Source organism: Sabethes cyaneus, chromosome 3 (assembly GCF_943734655.1).
Source record: "Sabethes cyaneus chromosome 3, idSabCyanKW18_F2, whole genome shotgun sequence".
NCBI classification, from domain to species: domain Eukaryota; kingdom Metazoa; phylum Arthropoda; class Insecta; order Diptera; family Culicidae; genus Sabethes; species Sabethes cyaneus.
Window position 1 is genome coordinate 45,161,073 of NC_071355.1, and position 15,784 is coordinate 45,176,856.

Genomic DNA, 15,784 nt, shown 5'->3' on the forward strand with positions numbered 1-15,784 from the left:
TCGGCTGGTGTAAACTAGGTCAATTCCAAATTTCCTCATTTTTCTACGGAGAAGGCGTGTTATATTGTCGTCATATTCTACTGCCACTCTCTTAAGTTCTGGTGTTATTGGTGTTAGTGTTGTGAGTGATTTTTTGTATGCTTCTCTTCTTTTCTTGGCAATAATGTTCAGGATTGTTCTTTCTTTGTATCCGTTCAGTTTTGCAATTTCCAAAATGTGTCAATTCTTGTTATTTACCTAGCTCACTTAATGGTAATGTTTCCATCCTGTGTATTATGTGATGAAAAGCTGCCATTTTGTGTTGGTGGGAGTGGTTAGATGAGCTAATTAACTCGTTTGGTGTTCGTTGGTTTCCTGTAAATTTCAATTTTTGTGCTTTCAATTTGGTACCATCCGAGATACGTTCCATAGTGGAAATCGGACAACCGGTAGAAACTAGGGTCGTATGCGGACAGAGAAGGGGTCACTCATGCGAAGGCTAAGTGTAAACTCTCCGCCTGCAAGACGGTTCTTGTAGGAGGTAAGACTACTAAGAACCAAAGCAGAGGGTCCAAAGCCCCTAAAGGAGGATGGTTTTAATAGCTGTTATCCATGGCTACTGGCATAGATGAATGGTGGAGGGGGTTCTATAAATTCTCTCGCCGCAACGGAGCCTGTGGAGTACCAGGGCGCCCTTCACAGTAATTTGCTCTTGCTGCATCAAGCCGGTCACTGATGCGGTGGACGATTTCTTACCGTGCATGCTCTCTCTGCCGAAAAACAAAGAAACGAACGAGGTGGAGAGAATAGGGGAGAAGCAGGACTTGTACGATGCGCTTGCAGAGGTTCAGTCTTGATCCTCGTCTATCCTCAATACGCCGACTCGTGAGTCGACAAACGAAGATGTGGCTCCAACTCTCTACTCATGGGCAGGGATGCCACATATAATTCTGTGTTTTTTGTAGGAAAAATTTGGCCATCTGTACAGCGAGGAAAAATATCTGTGCAAAAATCTGTTAAATGCAAAACAATGAGAGTGAATGAGACGAAGAATCATTTTACTGGCTATTTCCGTCGCTTTCACTCTCATTTAAAAGCTCAAAAATCTATTTAATCTGTGTAATTGGCCAAAATCTGTATTCTATGCATACAGATTCTATACAGGCGATTCCTTTCAAATATCTGTTAAACACAGATTAATCTGTGCATGTGGCAACCCTGCTCACGGGTCGAGATTCACTGATCTTTGACTGTGTGCTGGAGGGTGGGCTGAAACAAAAGGAGAGCCGAAAAGTTATGGCCAGTAGGATGACTGTACAATCGCTCAAACAATATAAAAATATATAACGTTAAGTTAGAGGGCTACTCAAAAGTTGCTGAGTCTCAATAAGAAAGATCTCAGCAAGCTTACCCGTCTTGCGACAGGACATTGTCCGAGTAAATATCATCTTCGGAATCTCGGTTTCGTAAAAGATGATATTTAACCTCGGAACACTTGCTCTGCAATCGTGGAGCACAAATAGTACGCAGCCTGCAGTATCTCAAAAAAGGGTGATCTGGTTGGCGTCGCCGATCAGAGTACTAGGTTCATCCCTGATTGGCACATGTACCGCACAATAGTGATTGTAGCAAAAATAAATGCAGTGCGGGTTATACAGCAAACACCCGGGCGGTAACACAATAGATCAAACGATACTGGTCGCAATGATGAGTCCATACAGGAAAAAATGGAACCAAATTCGGCATGAGGGGGTTTTGGAGGCCGAAATTTATTTTATGATGATTTGAGACCCCTCAAGCCTGTGGTAGGAGGATAAAGACTCTTATACAAATAAAACAGTAATTTTTGCGTATGTGCTATATTTTCTGACACATGCAACAAACGGTAAGCTGTGAAAGTAAAACTAGTAAAACCTTCTCGGAGCAAAAGACAGTGAATCGACGTCGCTAACTTACGTGCCTGTTTGCCATTCATGTCAAAAGAGAAGGATATTTAAATGGCACGTCATATTTGCGATGAACGTGCTTTGGCTTTAATGTTATTTGTAACCAATGGCCCTTTTAAAGGCCACAAGCGAGTTAAAGTAAGATTATTGAAAGATCAAGCTACGCATAATCATATTTAACCCATTATGACCCAGCGTATGATATATCATACCTCGTCTTCAAAACCTGTTTACAGCTGAATTTCAATAGTTAGCATTGTTAATATATCACTACAAGAGAGATAAGACATCAATCTGATGTGTGTGTGTGATATAGGGCCCTATTCCGTAAGTCACGTCGAGCATCTCAGCTCGACTCAGTCACTGTCGAGTGTCGAGTGCAAGAAGAGCGGGCAGCATAGCTGCTCAATGCACGACCAAAACAAAGCTAGCTCAGGCGTCACTTGCTAACCGTTTAGTCACTAGCTTTTTGGCGGTGGACTCAGTCGAGTTACTCGACAAAATCGGGTCCCGTGTGACTTACATAATACCAAAAGTCGACTAGTCGAGCAAAGTGACACTCGACGTGACTTACAGAATAGGGCCCATAATTTGTCAGTTTTTGTCATTTCATCTGTATTTTCAACAGTGCAAAGCTGTGACAAATGGCGGAAAAAAAGTTGAAAAAATGGCGAAAAAATTTTTGTCTCCAAAACGCATGAAAAAGTCTACATTTAGTGACGAAACATTACCTGACATGTAAATTAGTATTTATATGTAAAGTCTATCACAAAATTCGATAAGAAATCTGTAAAAAACTTTGTAATTTGTTTGTTTGAAACTGAGCCTATAAAATATTTAACCTGCGATATTTTGGCCTTGAAAGCATTCCAAATGACGATTTTGCGTTTCCCGACACATTCGAGCCATAATATAATAGATTACAGAGTTTCACTTCATTTGGTCCAAATTTAGGTATACCCGGGTCATAATGGGTTAATACAATGATCTGTGGGCTACTACATTACTACTACAAGTGATTTTTAAAAGAAATCTCTATGTCTCAAAGGTTGTAGGCGTTTCAAAGCCACCCTTGCATTCAAGAAGAATTGAATCTGAATATTTCGCTATTCTTTTTTAAACATTCACTTAAACCTTAAACCGACACCAGCCACGGTTAACTCTCGGGTGGCTGAAGTAGCCAGAGGCCGTCGCAAACTATGCGCTCTCACTTGAAGCTACGCTGGGGACAGAGCACGAGTATGCCGAGCCCCTCTCGAGGACTGTTGGAACTTGGAACACCATCAAAACAACATCATATTTGCGATGAACGTGCTTTGGCTTTAATGTTATTTGTAACCAATGGCCCTTTTAAAGGCCACAAGCGAGTTAAAGTAAGATTATTGAAACATGCCAAGCTACGCATAATCATATTTAATACAATAATCTGTGGGCTACTACATTACTACTACAAGTGATTTTTAAAAAAAATCTATGTCTCAAAGGTTGTAGGCGTTGCAAAGCCACCCTTGCATTCAAGAAGAATTGAATCTGAATATTTCGCTCTTCTTTTTTAAACATTCGCTTAAACAATGGCACTCAGATTCTTATAAACATACATATGCCAGAAATGCAATTTACATTAATCTTTGATCTAATGACCTGATATAGTCCTACGTCACCCTTTCGTACAACCCTTAGGGCTGTATACCTGTAGTTTTTAATGGGGCTTTCAAGGCCCAAAACATGATATTAAGATCATCATTGGGGATTTGAAGCGCAGGTCGACCAGGAGGAGGAACACAAACCGGTAATTGGAGGGTTCAGCGCATACAAGCTGACCAATGAAATGGGCCTAACACTCATCGACTTTGCCGCCTCCGAGAACATGGCCGCACGTAGCACCTTTTTCCAGCACAGACCCCTACACAAGTACACCTGGAGGTCACCAAATCGGACAGGCACTTCTCAGACATTATCGATGTCAGAATCTATCGAAGCGCTAACGTTGACTCGGTGGTTAAGATGCGCCCAAAACTCTCCGTTGTGAATAACATTTGGTACCGACACTAGCCTCGGTTAACTCTCGCCCGGCTGAAGTAGCCAGAGGTTGCCGTAAACTACGTGCACTCACTTGAAGCTGCGCTGGGGGAAGAGCACAAGTTGGACGAGCACTTCGAAAGGCATTCCGAATGACGCCCAGGCGGAGAACCATGGCGGCGGGGAAAGCGATTTTGATGGTTTGAGGCGAACACCATCTTTACAGGGTAGTTGTTCGGCATTCTTGCAACATGCCCTTCGTATCCGTCCAGCTTTAGCCACCTTCTGGATACTGGGTTCGCCATAGCGCTGTGCGAGTTCATGGTTCATCCTCCGCCTCCATACTCCGTTCTCCTGTACACCGCCGAAGATCGTTCTTAGCACTCGTCGTTCGAAAACTCCGAGCACTCGCAGGTCCTCCTCGAGCATTGTCCATGTTTCATGCCCGTAGAAAAAATCGGTCTAATGAGCGTCTTGTACAGGGTGCACTTTGTGCGGCGACTCAGTCTGCTCGACCGCAATTGCTTGTGAAGCCCATAGTAAGCACGACTTCCGCTGATAATACGCCTCCGAATCTCACGGCTGGTATCATTGTCCGCCGTTACCAGTGAGCCAAGGTAGACAAATTCGTCGACTACCGCAAACTCATCGCCGTCGTTCATTATACTACTTCCCTAGGAGCGGCGTCAGTCATCATCTGTTCCGCTGGTCAGCATGTACTTTGTTTTAGACTTATTTACCATTAACCCAATCTTTTCTGCTTCGCGCTTTAGTCTGGTGTACTGTTCAGCCACCGCCACAGATGTTCTGTCGATAATATCCATGTCGTCGGCAAAGCAGACGAATTGACTAGATTTGTTGAATATCGTGCCCCGCGTGTTGAAATCCGCTCGGTTCATAACACCTTGTAGCGCTATGTTGAACAACAGGCATGAAAGACAATCACCTTGACGAAGCCCTCTGTGTGATTCGAATGAACTTGACTGGGATTTGGGACAGCACTTTATAGGATGCATTGAGAACGGTGATCGCTCGATAGTTCTCACAGTCCAACTTGTCGTCCTTTTTATAGATCGGGCAGATAACCTCATCTTTTCACTCCTCCGGTAGCTGTTCCGTATCAAAATTCTAACAATTAATCGGTGTATACAAACGGCCAACTTTTATGGTCCCATTTTATTAAGCTCCGCTCCGATGCCATCTTTTCCAGCTGACTTGTTGTTCTTTAGCTGCATGATGGCCTCCTTAACTTCGCCTATCGTTAGGGCTGGCACCTCTTCCCCGTTTGATGCTGAGATTCGAACATACGACGACTGGCTTGTTAGACCAGCATCCTACCTCGAAGCTAAGTGGGCGGTACCTCTATATACAGTTGGTGTGAAATTTTCACTTTAACATACATTTGGTTCTATAGTACCCATTGTAATAAACTGAAATCAATATCTACTATTCTTTTTAATTCCATTGAACTATTTTTGATCCCTAGGCACCCCGATTTAGGGTTTTAAACAAAAGTAGCTAAAAAATAACTTACCATTCTCAGTTTCTTTCGCCTCTTCAAAACTAAATCCGACCAATATATTAAAGATTAAACATGTACTAAGTATAATTTGATTTGCTTATATTTGGCTCTTGCAATTTTTGTATTGCAGGTATACAATTTGATTTTTAATGCCAGAAAAATCGAAAGAAGAAAAAAATACACAATAAACCCTATACTATTCAACGTCTGGGTCTACCTGAGTGAACATTGTTCATATCCTACTTGACTACTTCCGTCTCCACTTACCAGTGCCAAGATCGGTCGGTGTCATCGGCCCAGCCGACTGGGGCGTAAACCCGGGCGGTTGAGCCATACACTTCTGGCGAACTTCGCGGATCTTCAGCTGCAAGCTTTGCTTGTTCGGAAAGATGTCGCTGTGCGCCAGCTGGAACAAAAAAAAAATTAAGTTAGAATAGTCGTTAGTTTAACCTATTATAGCGGGGAAATCCCATTTACCTGAAAGTTATTGGTCGCCTGTGATGACGGAAACATTCCGTGTTCCTGGAACAGTTGCATCACCAGATTGCGACGCTGCTCGAGAATCTTTCGGTGGCCCTTTTCCTCGGCAGAATTGACGGACCGTGTCGAGGGGGTCTTCGGTGTGCGCGGCGAGCGGTCCGCGCAGTCTGCCGTCGTCATGTCTACAACGGAAAAGATACCTTCGTTCAATTAGTGATAGGAATGTTCTCGCTAGTTGGAGGGGGGAAAAGTGCCTAGACACGGCGGGTTTGGAACGTGGTTTACCTTTGTACTGTTCCATGTTGAAGTCCGGTCCGAAAAATCTGTTTCCTATGATGTAGGAACTGGACGGGGTAGCCGTGGACGATAGCGGTGCACTGCTATCCGATGTCAGCGGAGGAGGAGGCGGTGGATGGTGCTGCTGCTGTTGCTGTTGTTGCTGCAGTTGATGTTGCTGTTGCTGCTGTGTTTGCTGGTGATGTTCGTCTTCCAGTGCTAAAAAAAAAAAATTTGATTAGGAATTTTGTTTAAAAAGAAAGAAAGTTTCAACGTACGGGTTTTAAGTTGCTCTTGATGTTTCTGCTGCTGTTGGGATTGTTTTTTACGGTAATTCTGGGTGAATACCCGTGGTGACGATGGCACTGAGATTGCACTGGGCGACTGGCAGTCCTCTGGTTTGAACTGGGGTAATGTTTTGAACTTCTTCTCGAAATCCACCTGCCGGAGCACGCTGTGCAGAAGTAATAAAAACACAATTAGTTAAGGCATTACAACAGCTTTGAGAACACTTACTTATCCATGTCATCCGGTTTAACTTTCTTGAAGAAATTTTTCGTTTTGGTTGTCGGAGAAATCTGCGGGCTCTGAAAGTCATCTATTGACGCCGATGTTGGCGTGGGCAGCGAGGATGGCAGTTGGGACGAGGGGCCATTGTTACATTCCTCACGGCCGTCTCCTATGATGTTGGTTTGTCCGGCAGTGCAGTTTCCCCCGTTACTATTGTTGCTGCCGGTACTCATCTGTCGTCGTTGCAACGGAGCCCGTCCGAGCTGAGCCGGAGTTGGAGCAAGAATAAACTTCTTACTTTCGGGAGCCTCAAAGTCGTCATCAGTCTCATCGGATGCTGCTCCAGCCGGAACGGCTATCTGCTGTTCGGCTAGATCAGCCGAAGCCAGCAGCGTACTCGAGGAGCAGGAATTTGGTGTGGCCGGTAGGTTTCTGCCACCGGGTGATTCCGGCGGTTCTTGTTTGATACTCATTAGTTGAGGCGGTTGGTGCTGGTGCTGCTGCTGTTGGTAGCCCTGTGTGGCGGCAGAGATCAAAAGGTTCGGTATCTTTCCCTGTATCAAATATTGTACTGGTTGAAGGGTTGCGGTTGTACTTGTTGATATGGCTGACTTCAACTGCTGTCCCTGCATCATCGCGGATGAGGTTAGTGCGTAAGCGTTTGAAGCTGATAATCCTGGTATTGCGGAGTTGGATGAAGAGCCAGCGGAAGTAGTCGAGGAAGAGGTATAGGATGGCGTAGAAGAGGAAGCAACTAGTGAGGAAGAAGTGGCACTGGTGTACAGTTTCGAGCGATCGTTTAGAGCGTATTGCTGGCTGTCGGGAAGGACGAATGCAAACTGGAATCGAGAGATAGAAGGGGAAAAATTCGGTGTTAGAAAGAAAATGTGACAGTTAGAGCAAGCAAGCAAGCAGGTACGTTGCGAGCGAAGCTGCGGTTCTGTGCAAGGCTGGTAACGGTCCGTCTTGTCACTCACGTTTGACGATAAATAAATATAAATAGTCATTAGTCATGTTACAAGAATAGTCATTTCTATGCTTTTTGGTCATCGATTTGTCTGTCAGTTAAAAAAGTTAAAAAATTTGGAGGAAAATTTACTAAAAAAAAGGCGGGTGCAAAATTAAGAGATTTCATGGGACATTTCTTGGTATGTTTGTCGTGCGAATGTTTCGAATAAATGCTTGAGTGTTTTAAACATTAGTGCACCGATTTTTTTCAGATCTTGTTTATTTATTCCTTTTTCAGACAATTTTAGACCTGTATTTTTTATTTGATGCTTCCGAGTCCAAAAATCGTCCTTTTGCAAACTTTCTTGAATTGACTTGAATTACTGAACCGATTTTAGTGCCAAATGAGAAGCATTTCAATATGCCTTTCAGGAAAAATATTAGACTAAAGTTTAAAGTTTTTTTGTGAACGGAAAAAACTTTGGTAAGGTAAATGTATTATATTTCGCCCCCCTAGAACCCAATTTCCAATTAATTTTGAGAGTTTAGCTAGCTTAGTTTGGATTTTTTCAAATTTATGTTACTAATTAATGGTCAATCAACTTTTTCTCCACAAGAATTTATGGTTTTTATCATTAATCGGTTACGTTTTATTATTGGAATTAGGCATTTAAAATGTTCAGAATTAATTTAATCTTCGCCCCCCATATTCAATCAATTGCTCAATTCTGCCTATCAGGTGCTTCTCCGTTTCCAGTTCAGTAGACTGAGACCGTTAGCGTAGAGTCCTTCGTCGGCGAGTACCAAGTCGGTTTTCGTGAGGGTTGCTCCACGACGGATCAGATGTTTACCCTGCGTCAGTTACTAGAAAAGTTCCGGAAGAACATCAGATACCGGAAGACTCATCAACTGTTTGTGGACTTCAAGGCGGCGTACGATTTAATCAAACGAGATGAGCTGTAGCAGATAATAATGCTAGAACATGGTTTTTCCGACGAAACTAATTACGCTAAGTCGTGCGACGCTGCATGGGTCAACGTTATGCGCCAAAATAGCGAGTGAGCCGTCGGCCGATTTCGTGACGTTGGATGAACTGAAGCAAGGGTATGCACTCTCTAATCTGCTTTTCAACAGTGCCTCGGAAGGTGCAGTACGACGAGCAAATGTGGGACCAAAACGAAGTACATGGTTGCTGGCTGGGAACGAGATGGAGCTGGATGAGGAACGATATGAAGAGTTGAGGAATTCATATACCTTGGTACGCTCGTGACATGTGAAAACGATGTAAGCTGCGAAATGAAACGACGAATTGCAGCCGCGAATCGTACTTTCTACGGATTACGTAACCAGCTGAAGTCCCGTAGTTTGCAAATTCGCACAAAACTGGCGCCCTACAGAACACTAATGCATCCGGTGGCCCTGTACGGACATGAATCAGAAACGCTAAAGGAATGACCGATGAGTGCTTGGGATGTTTGATGTTTCAAATGAAAAATGGAGTGTACCGCAGACGCATGAACCATGAGCTGAATCAAGTATTCAAACATATTGAAGGTAGAATAATTTGGCAGGCTGCGGTGGACTGGGACGAAAGAGTCGCCAAAACTACTTTTAGCAGAGAACCAGAAAAAGACCGTAGACTTCGGAGCAGACTCTGCATTCGATGCATGTGCGCTGTCGAGTACGGCGCACGGTCAGCTGGTGTTCGAGAGGATTACAGAACAGCAGCCCAGGATCTACATTACTGGAGGACCATAATTCATTCGGCGACGCGAGGATCGTTTACGAACCGTCGCCAATAAAGTAAATTAAAGTAAGGAAGTATGACACTAAACAAGAGGCGGTTTTTACACGAATTTCGGAATTTACACCGTTTTGATTTACGCGAAACGAATTTTTCGTTTTAAAAGTAGGTATAATATAATGTAATAGAAAAATAACCACGGTTCTTCGAACGTTCCTGAAGGTAACAGATGTTTGGTAACACGAACTGTCAACTTAGCGAATAAACGAATCGTGAACCATGAGTCAGGTCGGTTGGAAAGAAATGTATAGACTCCATAGCTTGCAAGCCAACACGAAGAACAACGTCCAACAATGTATAAACCTTGTTCCCACGCAAAGATATCTATAAAGCCACTTGGAGATCATCTGACCAACGTACCACGAACCAGATTGACCACTTTCTTATAGAATACTGATTCTTCTCTGACATCGCGAACATACGATTCCTACGGGATGCGGATATTGATTCTGACCTAGTAGCAGTATATGTGCGCTCTAAACTGTCAAACTTATACCAAACACGTCAAAGCCGTTCTCCTTGGCCGTACATCAGGCAGAGCTAGATATCTCTGCAATCTCCCGAGAAAGCAAAGCAGAGGAATCATTTATTTATTTATTTACCAATATAAATCACTGTAACACAAATAACCGCCTACTGGTTCTCAAAGCTTATGTACAATGTGATGAACAACCCCTGCAGATCAGTTTAATGTGACAAAGAATAATTAACAATTGACCAAACTCGTGACTTTAGTCATGACCTTGACATGCGGTCAGGCATATATTAATATTTTTTTGAAACGATGATTCTACAATTGATGAAGGGACGGTAAGGAAAGTTTGTGTGTCTAAAAATAGACCAACCTATGTCGCGCTATGGTTAATAAGGGGGGTTGTGCAGACTTCTTTTGTCCAGCGCCTCTGTGGTTCAAAGGTACACGGGTAAGCGACACGCCCTGGCAGGTGTTGTGGGTTCAAATCCGGTTATAATCTCTGATTACAGCTTGGTTCGACCCATGCACCTTCCAGCATTGGACAAAAGATAGGAGTCACAACGACAACTTGTTAACCATAGCTACCTATTACCCCCCCCCCTTCCTTTCCACCCTTCCCCTTCATTTCCGAAAAAATCGTTCTTCATTACTTTCCCTTACCGTCCCTTCATCAATTATAGAATCATCGTTTCAAAAAAATATTAATAATTAACAGGTTTTTTTTTAAATTTGATAATTCCTGGCATATTTACATACACTCGGTAGACGGTTCCATAGACAAACAGTACGCTGGCGGAAAGCTTTTTTGCCGACCTCAGTTGTGCAACTGGTTAAAATAAGATTATTTGTTCTAGGCGATAGAGAAAACGAATAAAAGTCAGACAGGTAAGCTGGCCCATCAAATAGTATTTTGTATGTTTGAGAGCACATTCGAAAGTCCAAATAGTTCTTGAATGTGCACCCAACCAGAGAATTCTGGAACCTTGAAATATGGTCGAATCGGCGAGCATTGTGGACGTAACGAGTAACAGAATTGAATGCCAATTTGAGTCTTTCAAAGTTTTCGTTTGAGACGTTTGCGTACAGGACATTTTCCCGAGAGCCCGAGCTAATTGTAACCGAATCGCTTGAGGAGTGAAATGGCGCAGTGCAACTGAAGATTGCATAGACCCGTAAAGCTTTTTACATGCGGCTGATACTTGGGCATCCCACTTCATGTAACTGTCCATGAGTATGCCCAAGTTTTTGACATTGGTTTGGCATTGGCTAGGTCTTCAAGAAACAATCGGTAGTTTATTCTGCCATATTCACGAGTCCAGCAGTATTCGGGATTTAAATACTCGTTTTATACCCTGTAGTCAAAGCATATTAGGTCGTGGTCACTAACGCCCCCAAAAGAAAACTGATATAATTTTTTTATATTGAAGGTACAGTTTCCTGCCAGTAAATCAATCCAAGATTCCGAGTAGTTGGGACGGTGACACGTGGGTAGAGATGGTACGATTTTAAAAGCACCGTATCAAGCTGATTTATAAGGCCTCTCGTGGATGGTAAATGGTTGAATAATGCGCTCCAGAACCACCATGAGGTTCCACAGCCTCTTATTCAGCAACTCCTATCTCGACCTCCTCGTGGTACCATCCGGGATACGTCCCTTAGTGGAAATCGGACAACCGGTGGAGACTACGGTCGTATGGGGACAGAGAAGGGGCACTCATGCCAAGGCTGAAGTGTAAACTCTCCGCCTGCAGGACAGTTCTCTTGACTCCCAGGAACCAAAGCCCCTAAAGGAGATGGTTGTAATAGCTGTTATCCATGGCTATTATGTAAAAACTTGAATGGATAAACCCCTAATCCAAGGTGTAACGCGACCCGTGCCGAGGGATGAATGGTTGGATGGGGTTCTATAAATTCTCTCGCCGCAACGGAGCCTGTGGAGTACCAGGGCGCCCTCCACAGCAATTTCCCTTTGCTGCATCAAGCCGGTCACTGATCCAGTGCATGATTTCTTACCGTGTAAGCTCTCTCTGCCGAAAAACAAAGAAACGAATGAGGTGGAGAGGAGAGTAGGGGAGGAACAGAACTTGAACGATGCTCTAGCTGAGGTTCAGTCCTGATCCTCGTCTATCCTCAACACGCCGACTCCTTGTGAGTCGACAAACGAAGATGTGGCTCCAACTCTCTACTCACGGGTCGAGATTCACTCTGCCTGATCTCACTGTGTGCTGGAGGGTGGGCTGAAACAAAAGGAGAGCCGAACAGTGATGGCCAGTAGGATGGCTGTACAATCGCTCAAACAATCTAAAAATATATAACGTTGGGTATCCATCCCTGGGTTACTCAAAAGTTGCCGAGTATCAATAAGAGAGTTCTCAGTAAGCTTACCGGTCTTGCGACAGGAGATTGTTCGAGTAAATATCATCTTCGAAATCTCAGTTTTGTACAAGATGATATTTAACCTCGGAACACTTGCTCTGCAATCGTGGAGCACAAATAGTACGCAGACTGCAGTATCTGAAAAAAGGGAGATCTGGTTGCTGTCGCCGATCAGGATACTAGGTTCATAAACCTAGTCATCCCTGATTGGCACATGTCTCGCTCCAGCTACCAGCCTGTCACTTCCTCAATAAGTGATAGGTAAGCTTGAAGCGTATAGTAATATAATAAAACGGGGCATACCACAATAGTTCAAAATAATGGACGCAGTGGTAAGAGTACCCAACAGAGGAGAAGAAGGCCTCTCGTGGATGGATCGGTAGGTTTTAGCAAATTCACATTGAAATCCCCCAGGATCAACATGTTGGACTCGCATGAAGATATTTCAGAAATTGTTTCGAAGATGTCATTCAAACTGGAAATAGGAATGTCAGCTGGCTTGTATATTATTCCACAAACAGTTTTGAGACTATTCAGTTTAATGAAAGGATAGTCTACCTCACTACCTGTTTGAGATTTTGCAATAATAGAGTGTTTCACTGATTTATTTAGATAGAATGCAACTCCTCCTCCACAACTCTTAGTTCTACTTGAACGCTCGTTTTTTGGTTTAAGCCAAGTTTACCAACTACTCCAAGAACTGATATTTGTGTGTCTTCGAAAAACGCACGGTAATTATCTATGATACTTAATAGACTGCGAGCATTATGAAAGCCAAACTTTGCAAAATTGCGGGATTTTTTAGAAATGAATAATTTGAAATCGGTATCGAAACAATCGTTGACCTTCGTACTCGATACAATACAAATGTCTAAACCTTGATTGACCAAGACGTGTGAAGGAGAAGACACTTGAGTAGAAAGTAAACTGATTGATGCAGGGTTACTCACAGTTGCTAATGTTACATCTGGGGGCGAATGATGACCGCAGAGCTGTCGTTTGTTGGTTGAAAAGGACGGACTACTACCCCTTACGGCCAGTAAAAACAATCTCCTACGGAAGCTTCCAGATCAGCCGACACTGACACTTTGAAGGATACGAATGACAGGTCGTTGAATTGCTTTCCTTTTGGCACAAGCTTTATACATTTCACCGTAGAATACTCGATGTTGATAGTTTCCCCGATGACCCGATGACATCATTTTGCGATTGTTTGACGTGAAAAGGGGGGACTACGTGCGAATGCTGAATGAGGCACAGCCTTCTTCCGAGGAGTTAAGTGCTTTAGACTTTCGAAGACGCCAGACTACCACGGCACTAGGCGAACACCCCCGGAGAATACAAAATGATTACTTTGATGGAGAATGCCAAGAAGTGGTGGATTGCCATTGACACTAGGCAGAACTTGGCCAAATACCGACGAGCTTGGAACTAGTTGAACACGATCCAAAAGAGTAAAAAGTACCAAAAGGAGCACGGAAATCATGAAGAATTAGAACTGTTTCGAGCTAATGATACGCGTAAGCTTTACGAGAAGGTGAACCATGCTCGTATAGGCTACACGCCATGCAGGAACGAGGGAGGAAATCTAATCACAAACGAGCGCGAGGTGTTCGACAGTTGGAAGCAGTTCTTCGAAGAACACCTCAATGGTGAAGTTGCACAAGGAGGCGAAATGTAAGTTAACCTAGGAGTGCATATGGAAGATAGTAATGTCCTTACACCTTAGCACCACCTCCAAACCTCACTTCCAAATCAAACGAGAAATCGGGTTGCTTAAGACGCTGGTAAGAAGTGTCTATCGACAGAGCTTTATAAACATGGTCGAGAAAAGATGGACTCTAGACTGGTTAATTATCAAGATTTCGAAGGAGAGGAAAACAAGAAGGGTGATCGGCTCAACTGCTGCAACTACCGCGACATAACGCAGGTAAACGCCGCCTACAAGGTACTCTCCTAGATCCGGTTACGCCGGCTGTCACCGATAGCATATGGTTTCGTAGGAAATCGAGCCTGCTTTGCAAAACGCTACGATCAAGACGCATAAGCCGCCGTACGAAGCTGACAGTGTACAAAACCCTTATCAGACCGGTAGTTCTTTTTGGACTTGAAGCTGTGACGCTGTTCACAGAGGACCTACGCGTCCTTCCCGTGTGCGAGTGGAAAGTGTTGCAGATCATATTTGTACGAAAGTACGAGCAAAAACCTTACAATGCATACTAGCTGGCTAAATTGTACAAGTTTTGTCCATCAACGACTTAAGAGTCAAACTACGGTTAGGCATATTTTTCGTCATGTCTACGATGGAAGACAACTATTTTTGTTCAGAAGTAGTCGGTCAGTTGGTTTTTCGTTGTGGATGAGAGTAGTAGTTTTGATCACTGATAATAGGCCTAGTTCAGTGCACTGCACATCAAGCATCGTTCAATGCTTTCTTAGGCAAAGCAATGAAAATGAAAAATACTTCCATTCTCTGCCCCCAAAAGACGAAACCAAGAACCGCTAGCCTGAATACTGCCGGTGGAAGCATAACTGTTCCATGTTACATTTTTGAAATGGTCGCATATTTGTCTCACTGAGTATAACATGTTATATAAAATGTTTTTATGTTGTATACAAAATTGACGAAAGTTTTTCAACATTTTCTCAAAGAGGAACAAATAGGAATATCAAAACTAAATAATTTTAGAAAAATCAGTTCTTTAACTTTGAGTGCGATTTTCTCATTTTCGTGCTTTGTAACATGGGACCGATATGCTTTCAGCGGCAGAATAGTTAAATTGGTTTTGTTGCTGCTTACCTGTGAGTTGTTCGCATTGACCGCTAGCATAAACTTTTGCCGTCCGGCAGCGGCCGCTAACACCTGATTCGGTGTTAGAATAGCAGTCGCAGGTGCACCATTCTCGCCGCCGGAAACAGAACCAAACTGCTGTTGCTGTTGCTGGTGATGATGATGCTGTTGATGCTGCTGCTGCTGCTGTTGAAGGTGATGCTGTAGGCCTAATGCCGACGGTGATGGCACAACTGTTGAATTTGTTGGATTAATCATTATAATTGATTGCTTGATATGGTTGAGGTTGTTGTTGTTGTTGTTGTTGGATTTGCTGTTAGTGTTAGTATTGGGATTAGTAGTGGTAGTAGTAGTAGTAGTGGTGGTAGTAGAAGTTGCTGATGTGGTTAGGAAGTTGGTACAAATATTATTGATTAAAGGGGTCGAGGAGGCAGTGGATGTAATTCCGGAAACCGTTCCATTGCTAGTGGTTAGTAGAAGCTTTTTAGCGATGGCAGGCTGCGCCTGATCTTTGGCGTCACCATTGTCGAGACGCGCTGTGCTGGACTGAAGCAGTTCATTAAGAGAAGCCGGAGTCAGCACGATAATTCCCGTGGGTGTTCCACCAGTGCTTGTAGTGGGAGCGGCAATCAGTGCCGAACGGGGTTCTCGTCGTTCG

At 43.6% G+C, this 15,784-nt stretch overlaps 1 protein-coding gene across 9 annotated transcripts in view; it reads right to left on the bottom strand.

The window, feature by feature from the left end:
• The window catches only part of LOC128744127 (putative transcription factor capicua), a 118,561-nt gene that overhangs the window by 9,575 nt on the left and 93,202 nt on the right, over nucleotides 1-15,784 (bottom strand). For 7 of the 9 annotated variants that reach the window (XM_053840921.1, XM_053840922.1, XM_053840923.1 and 4 more), the window contains exons 12-17: nucleotides 15,136-15,359; nucleotides 6,739-7,571; nucleotides 6,501-6,676; nucleotides 6,232-6,441; nucleotides 5,944-6,146; nucleotides 5,734-5,872 (exon numbers count right to left, since the gene is read on the bottom strand). In XM_053840921.1, the coding sequence (XP_053696896.1) occupies nucleotides 5,734-5,872; nucleotides 5,944-6,146; nucleotides 6,232-6,441; nucleotides 6,501-6,676; nucleotides 6,739-7,571; nucleotides 15,136-15,359 (1,785 nt within the window). The remainder of the gene's footprint in view (nucleotides 1-5,733; nucleotides 5,873-5,943; nucleotides 6,147-6,231; nucleotides 6,442-6,500; nucleotides 6,677-6,738; nucleotides 7,572-15,135; nucleotides 15,360-15,784) is intronic. The other 2 variants (XM_053840929.1, XM_053840928.1) reach the window with 2 other exon arrangements.